Here is a 20,197-nt window from a genome sequence, read left to right on the forward strand (position 1 = left end):
TGGTATACATGTATATGTATTGGCAGTGAGTATATATGTATACATTTTAGACGTGTGTATTTGTTGTGGAAGGGAGTATAAATGTGTATGTAATAAAGTGACTATACGTTTATATGTATTGCAAGTGAGTATATGTGTGTAATGGAAGTGAGTATACATATACATGATTGTAGTAGAAGTGAGTATACATTTTAGAAGTGAGTACATTATATATGTATGTTGTGGAAGAGAGTGTAAAAGTATATGTTTTAAAGTGAGTATACTGTGGTATGTATTGGAAGTGAGTATGCATACGTATGTACTGAAGTGAGTATACTTATATGTTTTGGTAGTGCATATGTGTATATGTACTGGAAGTGAAAACTTTGTATGTATTAGAAGCATATATGTAGACAGTGGCGTAGTGTGGGCGGGGCTACTGGGTTGGTTGCTTCAGGTGCAAAATTCTGGACTGGTGGAATGGAATCGGGGAGTGTTTACGGTCCACTGGTTAGGGGATGCAATACTTGCCTTGCCCCGGGCGCTGGCAACCCATGCTATGCCACTGTGTAGATGTAGAAGTGAGTGTACGAGTGTATGTATTGGCAGTGAGTATGTGTATATGTTATGGAAGGCAATATGCTTGTATTTGTTGATGGTGTAGAAGTGAGTTTGTGTATATGTTGTGTGTGGAAGTCTGCATTCATATGTACCAATACCATATTCAGACCATAATTATGACTTCTATAAAAGTTAAACATCGATCGTTTTCCAAGCATGTCAGTCCCAAAATACAATAATTAATTTTCTGTTGTAATCATTACAATTTAATGTCATCCCATTGGTCCAGCCGTTGCAATGCGAGTGTTTATTTCTTGATGAGCCTAAAAATAACGTTGTTATGAAACGTTATACTTTATGTTAGTATTTTGTCTTATTGAACATTATTATTTAGAACCAAAAAATAATTCAAAATAAAATATCAACTTTTAGTGTCATTATTAGTAAGTACGTTTGAAATTTAATTATAAGACTTGTCAGTTATTTGTTTTTACGTTCATCTGGGTATGAAAAAACAATGATCTGCAAACTTATGCGTGAATGGCTACACCAATTCACACATGTTGCAGATGATTTTTTTTTTTTTTTCATATCCCGATGAATGTAAAAGAAATAACAGACAATCCTTAATTAAAATACAACAGTTTGCAAACAAATAAATACTCAAATTATGTTAAGGCAATCATGCCGCCTTATTTATGTTAATTAGCTGACTACTGAGCAGTCTGTCATAGAAATAAATTCCACACACACACAGCATGCAAGAAATAAAACAGGATAATATTTGTCAAAACTACAAAATAATAAAAATATGTCCATGCAGTAGGTAGTTTAAGAAATGCAGTCAGTGGGATACTTGTATATGTATTGAAATGAGTATATTTTTATCTGTTGTGGGAATAAGTATATTTGTTAGTTTTGTGGTTGCGAGTATACATGTATCTGTTGTGAAAGAGTATATCTCATCTACATGTATATCTGTTGTGGAAGTGAGTATAACTTTTTTTGTGCATGTGAGTATACTTGTATGTGTTGTGGAAGTGAGTACACTTATAGTCCGTCCCATCCTCCTACAAAAATAATTTGTAAACATTTTCAGTTTGGTTTGACTAAGAACACTAAAGAAGAAAAGTAAAAGTGTTTTGGAAATAACCAAAAAAATACTATTTTTGTTTGCAGTTTAGAAAACAAATTTTCTCAGAAATAAATAGCATGTAGTAAATTCCATAGTATAAAGACATTCCCTGTAGGAAGACTATGTGTTGTGGATGTGAGTATTCTTGCATCTATTGTGGACATGTATTTTTTGTGTTGTAGAAATCAGTACATGTGATTGTATGTAGTGTATGTACATGTAGATTGTGTGAAAGTGAACATCAACAAGTGTCTAATTTTTAAGTGAGTATATCTGTTTATTTGTGGATTTGAGTATACTTATGTATGCTGAGAAAGCGAGTACATTTAGTATATGTTGTGGATGTGAGTATACTTGTTTATGTTGTATACATAAGTATACATGAATGTATGTAGTAGTTTGTGTGAAAGTGAACATGCAACAAGTCTAATTTTTAATTTTTTTTTTTTTTAATGTTAAAATATTAAATGTACATGTGAGTAAAAGATATGGTTATGAAATATATTATTAAAATATATAATAGCCAGGTTTGTTTGTAGTTTCTCCTATTTCTCTACAGTTGGTAGAATTTTAAAAATTACATTCAGTTTGTGTAAGCATTCTGTTGGCTCTTATCACTGAGTGGTGAACTTGTTAAAGGCAATCTGTCACGGATGTAAGGACCTTATTTCACTAAAAGTGGATAATAAATGAAAATTACATTAAAAAAATTAAAAACAAATCAGGCTATGAAATCATCCTAACTGAACCATGATGGAGTGAAATCCATGTCAACCCTCTCGGCAATTTTACTTTTTTAATTATAGACCATTGCCATAATTCATTTATTTTTACAAAATATCATTAATAAATGGAGTATAGTGGTTACGCAGATAGTTGAATAAATGTACATTTAGGGACAAATCAAATTTATATCGTTTCGAGTAATACTTAGGTCATTTAATAGTCAATAGTCTGTGACAATATGCCTTTAAAATGTTTGTCATAACTTGTTTATTTTACTTAAGGATTCAACTTTAATTTTCTATTCAGGCAATACACACACACACACAGACTCATTAAAAAAATGGAAAGAAGTAATGTAGCATAGAGTCCATGATAAATCCTTATAATTAGATTAATTTGCATATTTAAACCAAAAGCGTTCTTGAATCAATCTAGCATACCTATGATAATTCTTCCAGTTGGTCATGGGTGGGAGAATGTGTAAAAAGTGGTGGACTGTCGAGGGAAAGGGAATCTTCTAATGGGCTACTCTATTCTGTTATAATGAATTTAAAACAATAGGCATCAGTTTGTACAAATCAAACCTGTCATATAGATTTGAGAAGTTTGCTGTCTGAACCTATCAACTGCCATGTTAATAATGAACAAGATTTCCGAGAGTACGGCTAAATCAATACATGTTCCCTAGCAGGTCCCCTACTAATTTCTTGTCTTCTAATTTGAAGGACCATAACTGAAAAATTGATCAGTCGCCATGAAAGTCAAACTTGATCTTTAACAGTACATGATAAAGCTATACACAAAATTGTAGCTGAAGTAAATCAGGAATTTTGTTTTTCATATCTCCTAATTTCAAGGGCCATAACTCTGTCAAAAATGGGTAAATCGCCATAAAAGTCAAACTTAATCTGTAACTGTATCTGATAAAGCTATACACAAAAAAAACCCACGAAAACTATGTGGGACAGACAGACACATGGATGGAGACGAAACCCAAAGTCTTCTCCAGCACTGAAAAGAACAACTAGGCAAAAGGTTGGACTAGTTTATTATGGTTGAGCTAACAAAACTAGATTTTGTTGAAACATTCTTTAGGTGAAAAATAATCAATTCAAATTTCTTGCCAATTCATGAGAGATTCTATTATCTTCTAGTAGCTAACAAATTTTAAATATTTATTGTTTAACTGGTATTCAAGATACTGCTGAATGAAAATGACAAATCTAGTTGTAAAAAATTACAGAGTATTGTGTGTGTGTGTGTAATTCAAGGTAGTTCTTATAAGCATACATTTATATACTTGTATGATATAAATTATAGCGTATTCTAGGTAGTATATGGCTCTATGTTCCTTTCCAATTTCATGAGCTTTGGTCAACATCATTTTATTATATATTGTTATTAATGTACATATCTGCAAAAACAAAGCAGGTTTTAATGGACAAGTTAATGTAAGAGAAAGAAAAGATGTTCCTTTCCGATTTCATGAGCTTTGGTCAACATAATTTTATTATATATTGTTATTAATGTACATATCTGCAAAAACAAAGCAGGTTTTAATGGACAAGTTAATGTAAGAGAAAGAAAAGATGTTCCTTTCCGATTTCATGAGCTTTGGTCAACATAATTTTATTATATATTGTTATTAATGTACATATCTGCAAAAACAAAGCAGGTTTTAATGGACAAGTTAATGTAAGAGAAAGAAAAGATGTTCCTTTCCGATTTCATGAGCTTTGGTCAAACAATTTTATTATATATTGTTATTAATGTACATATCTGCAAAAACAAAGCAGGTTTTAATGGATAGGTGTTAATATAAGAGAAAGAAAAGTTAGTATAGTGGTAATATGCTCATTAAACCATCAAAGATCATTGTACATGCAAGTGGGATGTTGACATACATGTATGTTATTACCTAATATTCACCATGTTTCACTATGATACAGTCATACAGTAATATTCACCATCTAAAGACATGGGATATAACTAATATTCACAATCTGAATATAACATTTTAAACACTAATATTCATCTCACTATAACATAAGCATTAACTTAAATGCTACAGTAATATTCACTATTTTATTCAGATAAACTGATTATAACAGTGATATTTACTTTCAGGTAACATGGGCTATAACAGTAATATTCTGTATCTCTCACAGTGACTCGTGATATAGTAATATTCCCTAACTATACAAGGGTTGTACGTGTAATATTCACTATCTCAGTATGATATGTTACAACAGTAATATTCATTGTTTATGACATACAGGTCGTAATAGTAATATTCACTATTATCATCAGTATAACACATGTAATATAACAGTAATTTTCACCGTTATACAATAAGGTTTAAAAAAAAATGTTTTCCAAATGGGGATAGCGGTGAAAATATACTACACATGAAATATTAGTTTCCCAAACGTGAAAATTATTCAACTTTAACATGGTCTAAAATGCTAATTTTCAATGTGTGAAAATGACTGAACTTCAACAACATCTGAAACAAGTTTTTCAAGTATGAAAATTACTGAATTTCAACAAGATCTGATATGTGAATGACAGAACAGTTACCGTAATCGAGATTTGTATATCTGCACAAAGACGTCAAGGTGGTGACTGCCACTTCTCAAAATATTTTCTAATGTGCTAACAGGAGGTCTGACACTCAAATGTGGAAATTACTAAATTTCAACAAATTCTGAAACTCGTTTTCCAAGGGTTGGAATTGCTGAATTCCAACATGATCAACTCAGTTTTTCAAATGTAGATATTACTGAATTTCAACCAGGTCTGAAACACTTGGGTTCCCCAAAGTGGATATCATTGCGTTTCGAGTGATTGTGTTGCTGCATTTTCTCTGGTAATGGCCACTTTGTTTCTGTAGAGGTATATCTGTGTCACTTTCTGCATCGACGATATGTATCCCATCTGGTTCAGTCGATTGATTACAGAGAGATGGTCGCTGGACGCTGGCGTGTTACAACAATAATCTTCACCCACTGGCGACGTCGATTTTAAAGAAAGAGTACTATCCGCAGATAACAGCTCTTTAAACGAGATGTTGTCTTCACGAGCCCATTTCACAGACTTCACGGAAAGGATGCCAGACTTGTTGCGAAGTAGCATGTTGGACTGGAACTTCTGGAATGTTTTCCGAAGTGCACACATACAGGATGAGACATTTTTGTGGAACCTACGCAGATTGCGCTTCATGTAGACGGAGTGCCGCATGATGGTGGGGATGTCGAGGAGAATTATCACCAGGAGGATGATGCCTACGATGCTTAGAGAGATGATCCCAACACCATACGAGCCGTCAGCTTCCTTGAGCTCGGGTAGAAATGTCTTGCGGACAGCTGAAATTAATAAAACAAACCGTACGTGTAAGCGATACGTTCTGGCTGCAATGGAACTTCGTCACTGCTAAACTGACTAAAACAAACCGTACATGTAAGCAAAATATAAATTCTGGCTGCAATGGAACTTGCGTCACCGCTAAATTGAATAAAACAAACCGTACATGTAAGCAATGATAGTCCTGGCTGCAATGGAACTTCGTCACAGCTGAAATTAATAAAACAAACCGTACATGTAAGCAATGATACGTCCTGGCTGCAATGGAACTTGCGTCACAGCTAAAATGAATAAAACGAACCGTGCATGTAAGCAATGATACGTTCTAGCTGTAATGTAACTTTGTCACAGCTAAAATGCTGGATCTCGATTATTTGTGCAATTCGAACATTAACGTTAATTTTAGGACTAGGGCTAGTTTAAACTGAGAATAAAAGTTTTTGAAATTCTTAGACAAGTCAGGGTACATCGTCCTCCAAAGTGACAGTTCACTTATATACAAGAAACAAAGCATATAAAAATGTTTTATGGTGACTGTTTTGTGTAAAGACAGTAATTGTGATTATGGTAGCTTTTTGCAGTTACGGTCTGTATTCTTGAATACAACATGCAGAGGAACATAATTCAAAGCTAGGCCCATAGGAACGATATCTGGAGTGGGAGGACACAAACCAGAGTTTCGTCCTCAAGTTGGGGTGTGTGTGGAGGGGTTGGGGGGCTGATATACTATGACCCATTCAAACAAGGAAATAATAATCTCCAATTAAAATATCACTTTTTCTGACATTCTTACATGTCAACCTAAATTGTTGTTTTTTTATCTAAGCCGAATATAGGTTATATAGTTTAAAAATTTAGTTTTCATTACAGACCCTTCTGAATGACAAAACTGTTATCTGCGATCAAGACTGTACAATGAGCTTTGGGGAATTTCAGTATGGTGCCTCATCTATAGGACAGCCACTTTGGAGGAGATCTTTTACTGAATAATCCTTCTTGAACCGACACAAAGAGGACCGTCACTCCTAGAGCAGTTTACTAAGACTCATCAAGCCGAATTTAAGTTACAGTTACAAACCTGCACAAGTAAGACTTTCGCCAAGCCAGTTTCCTTCAGGACCGCAGACCAGTGTCCAGTTGACGAGATTGTCCAGGTCTTCCTGGTAGAAACACTCGTAGTACGTCTTATCTAAGTATTCCAACCCAGACGAGTTCATCTTTGCGCCTGCTTTCAAGGGTGCACGTCCACAATTCACAACTGAAATTACCCAAATATAGGCCTACCAGAGTACATAATTTAAATATCCAAGATATCCCTTATCATATCGCTGTATAGTAAGGTCCCAACAGTTTGCTAGTCAGAATTAAAATTTCGCTATGTTCTAATAGTTATAAAGCGAAATAAACATGATGCATGATTATTTAAACCATATTTATTATCATAAAATTAATGGTGGTCATGGATTGGTCAACAGACAATGCCTATATTAAAATATCTACCATTGCGACCACTAAGTATTTCTAGGAACTAGAAACTATCAACACAACAATTTAACTTTCGTTAAACTATATACAAATGTATATATAAATGTATTTATATATGCGGATGGGGTCGAATATATTAAAAATAAATAGAAAATGCACCGTGTGTTCACAAATAATGAAAGTTCCAAGAGAACTTACTTTCACAAATTAAGTCGCTTCCACTCCATACTGCCGTCTCCAGACAGTAGCGTGACTGATCGCCAGTTGCTCGTTTGTATCCCAAGATGCACCTGTATGTAGCGGTAGATTGGTATTCAGTTGATCCGTAATTCAGTATGGTGTTGGAAACCATCACTGGAGAAGGACAGTGAATAACTGTAAAATATGAAACGACATGGACAGGAGAGTGAATAACTGTAAAATATGAAACGACATGGATAAGAGATTGGATAACTGTAAACTATGAAACGGCATGGATAGGGTTTCTGCCAGATAGTAAAATGGGTATGGCGTCACACCCAAATACTTTTGCAGATTTTTTTTAACTTTTAAATTTAAAGTTAACTTTTTGACGTAACCCATTTTCTTTCTGGGGGAGCCCCCCTCCACCCCCTATACCCCTTGTTGACTGACTGTGGTTGCATTCAATTCTATTGCGCCATACCTAAAAAGGTCTTTCTGGCAGAAACGCTGAGAGTTGATAACTGTAAAATATGAAATGACACGAATAGGAGAGTGGATAACTGTACAATATGAAAAACAAGTGAAGGCCGAGATCCATAAAATTCATTTAGGGGGGCCCAAATGACAAGAGGCGGAATGCCAAGGGAACTTTGGGGAAGGTTTGGAGGGCGATCGTAAAAAAAAAAAAAGAAAATTAAAGAGGCATTCCTGAGTTTGCTGCACGTTTTAAGATGTTATCGACAAACAAGAAACATTTTAACGATTGTAATTACATATCAAATATATTTTTCTGCATAAAATAGTGGCTGTATATTAAACGAGTTTCTGATCGTTCTAATATTTGTACTAGGTTAAATTTCATCTTGTTTCCTATAATATTGTTTTTTCGTACGTACGAAATTATCTGAAGACAAAATGCAGTTTGGGCTTCTTACAAATATTAAGACGACCAGAAACACATTGAATATACAGACACTAATATTCTAAACAAGAAAATATATTTAATATGCAAGTTTAATCGTAGAAATATTTTATTAGTCGGAAACATCTTACAATGCAGCAAACTCAGGAATGTCCCTTTAATATATAATAAAATTGTAATTACATATCAAATATATAACCGTCACAAAATGTAGATCGGGGGACTTACAAATATTAAGACGACCGGGACCCTGAATATACAGACCCCCCCCCCTCCCACCCCCCCCTCCCCGAAATCCGCCTCTGAATAATACAAAACAACATACTGCTAGATGTGAATGTTTAGTTGTAAATACAATACTCTTACACGTGAATGATAACTGTAAAATACAAAACAACACTGCTACACGTGAATGTTTAGCTGGAAATACAATACTCCTACACGTGTATGATAACTGTAAAATACAAAACAAAACACTGCTAGACGTGAATGTTTAGTTGGAAATACAATACTCCTACACGTGGATGATAACTGTAAAATACAAAACAAAACACTGCTACACGTGAATGTTTAGTTGGAAATACAGTACCCCTACACGTGAATAATAACTGTAAAATACAAAACAACATACTGCTACACGTGAAAGTTTACTTGTAAATACAACACTCCTACACGTGAATGATAACTGTAAAATACATGTTTAGTGTTAAAACAACATACTGCTACACGTGAATGTTTAGTGTTAAGAACATAACACACTGCTACAGGTGATTGTTTAGCGTTAAGAACATAACACACTGTTACACGTGATTGTTTAGCGTTAAGAACATAACACACTGCTACAGGTGATTGTTCAACTTTAAGAACATAACACACTGCTACCCGTGAATGTTTAGTGTTAAGAACATAACACACTGCTACAGGTGAATGTTTAGTGTTAAAACATAACATACTGTTACACTTGAATGTTTAGTGTTAAAACACAACATACTGCTACAGGTGAATGTTTAGTGTTAAAACACAACATACTGCTACACACGAATGTTTAGTATTAAAACACAACATACTGATACACGTGAATGTTTAGTTATAAAACACAACATACTGCTACACACGAATGTTTAGTGATAAAACTCAACATACTGATACACACGAATGTTTAGTGATAAAACACAATATACTGCTACGCACGAATGCTTAGTATTAAAAAACACAACATACTGCTACACGTTAATGTTTAGTGATAAAACACAACATACTGCTACACACGAATGTTTAATGATAAAACACAACATACTGCTACACGCGAACGTTTAGTGATAAAACACAACATACTGCTACACGCGAATGTTTAGCGTTAAGAACATAACATACTGCTACACGCGAATGTTTCATGATAAAACACAGCATACTGCTACACGCGAATGCTTAGTGTTAAAAACACAACATACTGCTACACACGAATGTTTAGTGTTAAAACACAACATACTGCTACACGCGAATGTTTAGTGATAAAACACAACATACTGCTACACGCGAATGTTTAGTATTAAAACATAACATACTGATACACACGAATGTTTAGTGGTAAAGCACAACATACTGCTACACATGAATGTTTAGTGTTAAAGCAACATACTGCTACACGTGAATGTTTAGTATTAAAACATAACATACTGATACACACGAATGTTTAGTGGTAAAGCACAACATACTGCTACACATGAATGTTTAGTATTAAAACACAACATACTGCTACACACGAATGTTTAGTGTTAAAGCACAACATACTGCTACACGCGAATGTTTAGTGATAAAACACAACATACTGCTACACGCGAATGTTTAGTATTAAAACATAACATACTGATACACACGAATGTTTAGTGGTAAAGCACAACATACTGCTACACATGAATGTTTAGTGTTAAAGCAACATACTGCTACACGTGAATGTTTAGTATTAAAACATAACATACTGATACACACGAATGTTTAGTGGTAAAGCACAACATACTGCTACACATGAATGTTTAGTATTAAAACACAACATACTGCTACACACGAATGTTTAGTGTTAAAGCACAACATACTGCTACACGAATGTTTAGTGTTAAAGCACAACATACTGCTACACATGAATGTTTAGTGTTAAAAACACAACATACTGCTACACGTGGGCGCTGTTCCAGACCATTTCCCGTTGTTCTGACAGGTCCTCTGTAAATTGCCCGCTGTCAGGTTGTAGCCTTTGACACAACTGTAGGTGATGATCGAATTGTAAGTGACAGAACTTCCAACAAAACTTGCGTATGGTACGAAAAGATCTCCTCTGGGACAAGTTACCACTGTAATGTGAGATAGAAAGTTAAAACTGAGAGAGAGAGAGAGAGAGAGAGAGAGAGAGAGAGAGAGAGAGAGAGAGAGAGAGAGAGAGAGAGAGAGAGAGAGAGAGAGAGAGAGAGAGAGAGAGAGAGAGAGTAATCAGACAGACGGTATTAATAGAGACGAAAATAAATAGTGCCGTTTGTCAGACTAGTTTCAATTGCGGATGAGGACGAGGATGTCAGTTGGGTGCAGTGAAGTACCCAGACACTGCACTCGTAGAGGTTACTGAGACAGGTAGGTGAAGGTGTGGACAGCTCAGAAGACAGAGTCGAAGGACACTGATAGACAGGGTCGAAACAGACTGAAGTCGTATTAGAAATTGGAAAGAGTTTTAGTTTTTTTATTAAGATAATAAGAATGACATATAGATAGAGGCTGAGAAATGAGAAGATGAATGAAAGTGTGAGCCAGCTGGATTACCTATGCATATTGGCTGCTCTCCACTCCACTTAGCAGATTCGTTACATATTCTCCAAGAGTCGTCCGAATCTATCTTGTAGCCCACGTTGCACCTGTACTCCACCTCGCTCATGAATATGGTCGAGTTGAAGGATTTCTTCCCGTTAGTCAAGTTTGGAGGTTCACCACAATCAACAGCTGTAAAGGAAGGAAGGAAATGTTTTATTTAACGACGCACTCAACACGGTTATATGGCGTCGGACATATGGTTAAGGACCACACAGATATTGAGAGAGGAAACCCGCTGTCGCCACTTCATGGGCTACTCTTTTTGATTAGCAGCAAGGGATCTTTTATATGCACCATCCCACAGACAGGATAACACATACTACGGCTTTTGATATACCAGTCATGGTGCACTGGCTGGAGCGAGACATAGCCTAATGGGCCCACCGACGGGGATCGACCCCAGGCCGACCGCGCATCAAGTGATCGCTTTTATTACCGGGCTACGTCCCGCCCCACAGCTGTAAAGTGTAAATTATAATCATGAAAAACTGTCACTCGTTAACTTTGGGGGCGGGAGTTAGCTCAGTCGGTTGAGTGCTCGCTTGAGGTGCTTGCGTCGCAGGATCCAACCACCTCGGTGGCATTCAGTCTTACATTATAATATTTGGGACATTCAATCCCACATTATATCTGTTTACTTTATACAGACATTATTACGATGTTAATAGGGACTGAAATTTTATCTACAATACCAAGTGTTCCTTTTGTTTCTTACTCTCAGTATATTCAAACAAAAAGTTGCAAGATAAATGGTATGTAAAGGATAAGGATGTAGTATTACATTTCTCACATATCTTCAAAATGAGGTTTAGAAGTTTAAAAGTCTTAAATTACAAACCAAAATATATTTATGACAATTGGAAGATTAACCGAAAGCGTTAATTTCACTGGAGTTCAGGTAATCACCTAGAAGCAGCTTCTTCACGTGTGATATTGCCATGTGCTATCAACTATTTTCCAGTTGCATATATCAGGTAACAAAACGTCTATCGGTTATGCAGGGGGTAGGAAGGGGAGAGGGGGCTTAGACTGTGAAAAGCGAAGTTTATGGTGGGTGGGTGGGTGGAGTCATACTCCCCCGGAAAACATATTGGAAACCAAAAAAATTGCTTGACCTCCGAACCCCCTATTCCTTGCACACGTTCCTGATTTTGAGAGAATTTTTGATGGTCTAACTTACGTTTGCAGGAAACCGGCCCCGCATAAAAGGGATCATCAATCCAGGTGCCAAGCTTACTGCAGAATTTGCGCCCTTTGTTGGCCGACACCACGGCCTTGTACCCGCCATCGCACACCTCATCGACCTGCGTGAGAAACCACGTTGTTTTCCGTTGACAACTCGGCGTTTATGTCAGCCGGTCCTATGAGGATTGGACACGTGACTGTGTAAATTAGAAATAAACCAATATGAAATTTATTTTTCACATTGCGACCAACAAGCCCTTTCCAATTGTCTGAAAGAAAAACACTCCCACTCCCATAAACTATTTTAAAAAAAACCCACCTAAAAAAAGAAACAAACCAACAAATCAACGAACAACAACAACCACCACCAAAAAATAATACAGACGCACACCCCTCCCATACTTTCATTAACAGGCTACCTAAGAATAAATAGGACCACCAGACATTCTCACGCCCCCCCCCCCCCCGCACCCCACCCCTAGGTTTGTTTGAAAAACAAACTTTCACCAATAGGATACCTGAGAATATGATCGCCTGACCCCTCCACAGTTTTGCTTGAGAAACGTACTTTCACTTATATAGGCTACTCTGGAATGAACCATTTCAAACACCGTCCGTCGATGGTCAAATGTTACATCCTATTGCGTATACAGTTTTAAAATATATGTACTACAAAATGTTTGTTTTCTTTAATGATACCATCAGAACACGTATCGAAATAACCATACAGATTTATAGATTTATTTCTGACAGATTAATATTCTGCTACCAAAAGATGGACATTGTACGAACCTGAATGACGTTTGATGCACGTGCTCTCGCAGACTACGTTCATTTCGTTTGGCTGAGTCTCACAGTGGCCTAGCTTCGCCCGCTCGACGCAGTCACATGCAATATCTAGCGTGTCCACTGAAATAAAAAAAAAAAGTTATTGTTTCAACTTTGGTTTGTTTATGAATAGAACTCCACTAGAACACGTTGATTTATTAATCGTCAGCTACTGGATGCAAACATTTCCTATTTCTGACACACAGTCTTTAGAGGAAAGTCGCCACAATTGCCCATTAGCAGCTACCTTGGATCCTTCACATGCACTTCCATACAGACAGAACAGGATGAGAGAAAAAAATCGTTGAATGGGTCCACCGAGGAAGTTCAGTCTTACGACCCATTAACCTCAGGCGAGCGCTCTTCCCAATGAGCTCCACTGCAATCAAAGTTAAAGTTTGTTTTTGTGTAATGACACCACTAGAACACATTGATCTATTAATCATCGGCTATTGGATGTCAAACATTTTGTAATATTGACATGTAGTCTTAGAGAGAAAACACGGTAAATGTTTTCAGTAGTAGTAAGGGATCTTTTTTAATATGCACCATCACAGAAGACAGGATAACACATACCCTGTCTTTGATACACTAGTCGTGGTGCACTGGCTGAAACGAGAAATAGCTCAATGGGTCCACCGACGGAGATCGATCCCAGAGCGACCCCGCATTAAACGAGCGCTTTACCACTGGGCTACGTCCCGCCCCTCCACTGCAATCGATGACATCCCACCACCATGCCAGTATCGACTCCTAGTGACGTCAATTCTTACTGATCTCACTTCTTACTGAACTCACTCCTTACCAATCTCATGTATTACTGACTGAACTCCCGTCTTACTGATTTGACGTCCTAATGATCTCATTTCTTACTGACCTCATATCTTAATGAACTCACTCCCTACTGATCTCACGTCTAAAGGCTTGCTCATCTCACCTTTTACTGATCTGACTTCCATCTGATCTTAATCTTCGTTAAGTCCTCTTAGTGATCTCACGTCTTACCCATCCCACGTCTCACTGCTCTCTGATTTACTGATCTCAATTCTTACTGGTATTACTTCTCACTGACCCCACTCTTACTAATCTCGCTTACATCAAACAGATGAGGTATGTGAGCAAGTAGATCAAAATCTTGAGAAGTCATCAAACAGCCTTAATTTGTGAACACGCAGCTAATAAACTGTAACTACGTAATATAAAAGACAGTTCTTCAACTTACCTGGACAGACGCACGGATTGTTACACGAGAGAGGACACTTGGACATCATATAGCTCGGGTTAAGTTCACACTGGTGAACGCTGGACTTGTAGGCGCACTGGAAATGGTTGTCCCTACATCCAACTGTAATACACAAAGATTCATTCAGCTTCCAATCGTTGGTTTGGTTTTAATAGTTAAGCAATTAGAATAGTTCATTAAATTCCTCCACCCCCACCAGTGACGCGCCATTGTTAAACGATTATTTGTAATATTACATGACAAAGATGGGGAAAATTTCTAAACACGGGCGGGGAAAAGCAATTGGAACTGGTCAGAATCTGAAATAGAAAATCATCTGTTTTATGGCATCAACATAATTCTGAACGGTATTACAGAACATGGTAGAATGCACCAGATAGACATTCTGACCCATGCATTGTGAGGACAAATATAAAGTATTGAATGTTATTTAACATGATTAAGGAACTCAGTAGTATGACTTTTTCAGGATAAATCAAGTACTATGACAAGTGCCACCATGTAGCGTAGTACAATAACAGCTCGGGTATTACACGCTTTGACAGTACCAGACGAAAATCAAATACTATGCATTGGTACGGTACTGTACATTTTAACAGATATAAAGGAACTAAAACGAGATTTCGTGTATGGCATATTTCATAACTGGTCAACACCTTGCCCAAAAATTCAAATTATCAGCTCAAACTGGATATTGCCTTCAATAAGTTTGTACATGTAAATCAGAAATTCATGATGTACAAACATTAATATCATAAGCAAGAAAATGTAATTAATATCCATTTTTATTCATTAAAAGCCTTGTTAGCAGGGGAATGTTTAAATGTCTGTAAAGTCAGGAATGCCCCTTAAAGAGTCATGGCTGTCATTACTTAATGAAGTATAATGATGAAGACAGCACTTTAGTATATATATATTATATATATATATATATATATATATATATATATATATATATATATATATATATAATATCTATGTATAATATAATATATATGTATGTATATATATATATATATTACACACACACACACACACACACACACACACACACACACACGTACATACATACATACATACATACATATATATATATATATATATATATATATATATATATATATATATATATATATATATATATATCGGTGTGGTATAATGTGTTCATTAAAATTATACTGATGAACAGTATGAAATTGTATTTCATCTGACACCAAAAGGTAATTTCCATCCGACACCAAAACTAAAGTGCCTATAGAAGACAACGGGTTAATCAGAGAAGTAAGTTTGTTAATCTAGATTTCAAAAAAAAAAAAAAAAACATTAGTTAATCAAAGTTCCCTCATATAATTTTGATAGAATGTTGCATTGATTCTGTTAAGTTGGCATCTTTGATTTCTATCAATGTCCGACACCAAAACTATCTAAACTTCACCAGTCAAAATGGGTTAATAAAGGAATTTGTTTTAAATGGTATTAATGCAGCTCCTCGTGCCTCCTACGAAACCATATTACTTTACTTCCTAATATGGATGACTTAAAAAGAATTCAAGAGCAAAGATTCAAATTCCACCCGACACCAAAACTAGTATTTTGAAACTATGTCCTGTAGCAGTACAAATGATAGCGAGATAGCTATTATTGTGTAATGCGTCAAGATGTGGGTTTGGGGCAGAGAACATTTAAGCTTACGAGACGGGGGGTGGGGGGGGGGGGGGATCGGGGGAGGGGGTTAACTGCCTCCTTGATGGATCAAATCTTCGCATTTGTGCTAAAATGATGGAAACGCTCGTGCAAAATGTGCTGGCCTGAAACCTGTTCACCGTGTATTCCACTCACAGTATTCGTTGTTATGCGTAATTATTAGTTTGGAACTAATGCAAAAATTAATAAATGTTGTTATCCAGATTTGGGCATTCACGTTTAATTCGGGTAAAAATCAGCACGCCCTCTACAAAAACTGGAGCTCTTACGCCTATGGCCGAGAATATAAAGTTTGGTGAATAAGCAGCTTCCGTGACAATACAACTTTAGAGTCCAGGGCCCCGTTCCACGAAGTGATCTTAGCCCTATGATAACCTTAAGTGCATAGCTACCTAATACACTTAAGGTGATCTTAGCGCTAAGATTGTTTCGTGGAACGGGGCCCTGGCTCAAATATCTAATAACATCATCCGCATGCTGTGTATATGGCGTTGCCATGGCGTTAGTCTCAGACTCTAATTGAGTCTTCAATCTAGACTCTAATGAAGTCTTTGAGTTTTCTTGGTCGTTGTAAACCTCTACATCAATAACTCTAAACGTTTTATAAGGATTATATGCTAGATGTTTGGTGTTAACTTTGGCTACATATGCTAAAATTACCTCCATAGACTGCGGTCACACAGTACACGGAAAACACGATCCAGTACCACATCAGCAATCGATGATATGGACACCTCCAAAAATAGTTAACAACAATCAATAATTAAAATATGGCTTTACATATAATTCTAATTATACTCTTTTAACACACTTCGTAACACACGTATTTCCAAGAATTGTGAAGAAAAAAGTCGATGAACAATGTACTTCCAGAAATGGCTACAAATGGCTAATGATAAGTACATTTCCATTGATATATTTCGAACACAGGCAAATCATTAGCTAAAATCAAGTAGATTGCACGTCCAGGAGAAATTAACAGTTCCATGTCCATGAAACCTTCATGAGGTAGATACGACTGGCTAATGACGGAGATAGATGGTATCTGATGTTAAGTATATGACTACAAACAAACTGAAAGTCCTTAGAAACTGTGCATCTGCCAGCGAATATGATTAGTACTGCCAAGACATCTGATCTAGACCTATATCATCGTGTCGGGGACAAATAAAATAAACGAATATTGGTGTTGCACTGATAGAAGTCAGCTTTTAAAGGATTAAGTGACTCTTACACACGCTATCGGCAGTTACTAGAAAAAAATAATTATGATTAACAGTGGCAATGATTCATGTTTGTGTCGTCAATGAATGTTGGGTGCCCATTGCGAGTGTTGTCATGTTGACTTGTATAACATCAACTAGCTCACAATGGCATATAGAGGAGGAGCACGGAATAACGCTACAGCGGAAATCGATGTAATAAGTGTATAGCATTTTACCTTGTGTAAACTCACGCGAGGATCTCGTTTATCCTTGTCGCTCTCTGATTAGGTAAAGTTAATTATGTGCAATTACATCTTACACACCTGTACTTTAAATGTAAATCAGTGGAAACCTAGGAAATTCAGAATCTTGGTCGTTGTAAACATCTACAACAATAAATTAATATCCCACAAGTCGTACAATAATATTATTCCCTAAATAATAATTATTGTGGTCCAGTGAATCTACCATTGTAAAGGAAAAAGTCCCAACCCACCACGAATTAAAACGGAAGGAAATGTTTTGTATTTTGTTTTGAGAACTTGGCACCACCAGAATAAACATGCATTATAAGATTACACCAAATATAATGAGTAGAACATATTTTTTTTTGGATGCAAGATTTATGACATTTCTAACTTCATGTCATCGTTTTTACAACCATTATATGGTTATTATTCCTTATTGTATACATTTTATCGGTCTATCATTATACTGGTTTATGGTTACGGCAACTGAAATGATTCTTGTAAGTACATACATTGTATGGCTCTACACTGTTTACCGTCGCACGGTTCATATAATCGCAATACGAAAACCAGTATATTTTTGTCATCTGCTAACCTGTTATTACTGCTAGCCTATTTACCCATGTTTCCAGACGCTGTCGTTCATATACATACAGTTCCATTATTACTGGGTAGTTGGTTATGTCTTAAATGTTAGTTTGTTTATATTTATTTTCGTTCTTATATCCAATTAAGGTTCGAGCACGTCGTCCTGGGCACACACCTCAGCTATCTAGGCTGACTGTCCAGGACAGTAAGTTAATGATTCGTTTGTTAGTGGTTAGTGGTGTTAAATGGGTGCATTCCCCATGCCACCTCGAGCTCGTGGAAAAGAAGCAGTCATCATTTGGGGAGAATCCACAATATGAGCCATAAATATATAGTTCATTAGTTGTCTCAAGTTCATAAGTTGTGAATATATAGTTCATTAGTTGTCTCAAGTTCATAAGTTGTGAATATCGCTATGGACATGTGTACATACTAATATAAAAAGAAATGAAACGAGAAAATTTAATATTTCTGTAAATATTTGCCCTTGTGGGGGTTTTCTGGAAATCCAGAGGACATATACTATATGGAGTAACCGATTTGTTTGTGCATTGCAGAAATCTGGTGGTTTAAGCCAAATTGGGGAATGTTTGATGCAAATGCTGATCTTGTTATTTGGTCCACCTTTAATATTATAATTCAAGCTTATTCAAAGTGAAGCTTATATAAACAATGAACACTATCAAGCGTATTCTATCAGCGTGGGTGGACATTATAAAAACTTTGTTTGTCCAGCAATCACTATACTAGTATATATTGTCGAGATAATAACAAGTTAAATTTCTAAATGTTTTTGGACACTGACCAAAAATACACTGGTTATGATCAGAAAAGGAATGTTATCGATACCTATTCTTTTATTTTCAGTTGATTATTTTGATTTTTAAAACCTTTTTGCAGACAAGTTATAATTTAAAAATTAGTTGAAATCATGTCATTTACATACAAATGTTTGAAAGTCTGTTCTGTGGAAAACCAGACAACTATAAATTAAAAGCAAGAAATAGATGCACGACTTAATATCAGTTAAGATATTTCACTTTCAAAACCTACTGGTTGTGAAACAGCTCACATAAAAGGACTAGCCTAAGTGTGTAAAGAGCAGAATGGCGTTCGTTGAAAGCAGTTGTCAAATTAATATTTATTTTTCCGATTTTTATTTTTTTATTTATTTATTTTATTTATTTAACTTTTTAAAATTAGTATTCTAAAACAAAACGTCAGACACGTGCCTAACGGAGAGTGTGTGCTGGGTGGGGGTGGAGGGGATTCGTTACGAAAAGAGTCGTTAGTTATATTAAGGTACGTATTGTCCAGCATATTCCAACCTGTCGACTCTCACGTTTTGGTCGTTATTTATTTATTTTTTTTTTTGTTTGTTTGTTTGTTTGTTGTTGTTGCTGTTGTTGTTGTTGTTATTGTTATTGCTATTGCTATTGTTCAAATTGACGCTATCACGTGCAAAATGTCAAATTTCAATCCTTAAAAGTTATAACTAAATAAAGAAATATATACCTTAGAACATTTTGAACGCATATATTATGTTCGTAGGTGTATGTATGTGTGCATATATCATTGTATAGCCTACATGTGTGTGTTTGTGGAGACAGAGATATTCAAAATCCACACAAAAACCCATGGAACCATATATAATTAATTTAAGCAAGGGTTACATATACACATACGCATACACGCGTGCGCGTGTGTTGTTGCTCATTTTTAATTATTTTACACAATTACCATATGAGGGTTTGAATAGGCCTGTTCTTTCTTTGTATTTCTGTCTGATTGTCTGTCTGATTGTCTGTCTGTCTGTCTGTCTGTCTGTCTCTCTCTCTCTCTCTCTCTCTCTCTCTCTCTCTCTCTGTGTGTGTGTGTCTCTCGTGCGTGCGTGCGTGCGTGTATGTTTCGTTAATCATCCACTGCATCTCTATTGCGCGCGTGTCTAACATCATATTTATTACCACAAAGCACACGGAACTTTAG

General features: G+C 36.0%; 1 protein-coding gene across 1 annotated transcript; it reads right to left on the bottom strand.

The window, feature by feature from the left end:
- Positions 1-3,432: 3,432 nt before the first annotated feature.
- LOC121375824 (CUB and sushi domain-containing protein 1-like) lies at positions 3,433-12,599 on the bottom strand. The gene is made up of 6 exons (XM_041503484.1): positions 12,391-12,599; positions 11,163-11,339; positions 10,523-10,702; positions 7,448-7,624; positions 6,843-7,022; positions 3,433-5,766 (listed from the first exon to the last, which is right to left on the bottom strand). The coding sequence occupies exons 2-6, from the start codon at positions 11,272-11,274 to the stop codon at positions 5,231-5,233; spliced, it is 1,185 nt and encodes a 394-aa protein (XP_041359418.1). The 5' UTR covers positions 11,275-11,339; positions 12,391-12,599; the 3' UTR covers positions 3,433-5,230.
- Between the last annotated feature and the right edge of the window lie 7,598 nt (positions 12,600-20,197).

The sequence above is a fragment of the Gigantopelta aegis genome, chromosome 6 (assembly GCF_016097555.1).
Source record: "Gigantopelta aegis isolate Gae_Host chromosome 6, Gae_host_genome, whole genome shotgun sequence".
NCBI classification, from domain to species: Eukaryota; Metazoa; Mollusca; class Gastropoda; order Neomphalida; family Peltospiridae; genus Gigantopelta; species Gigantopelta aegis.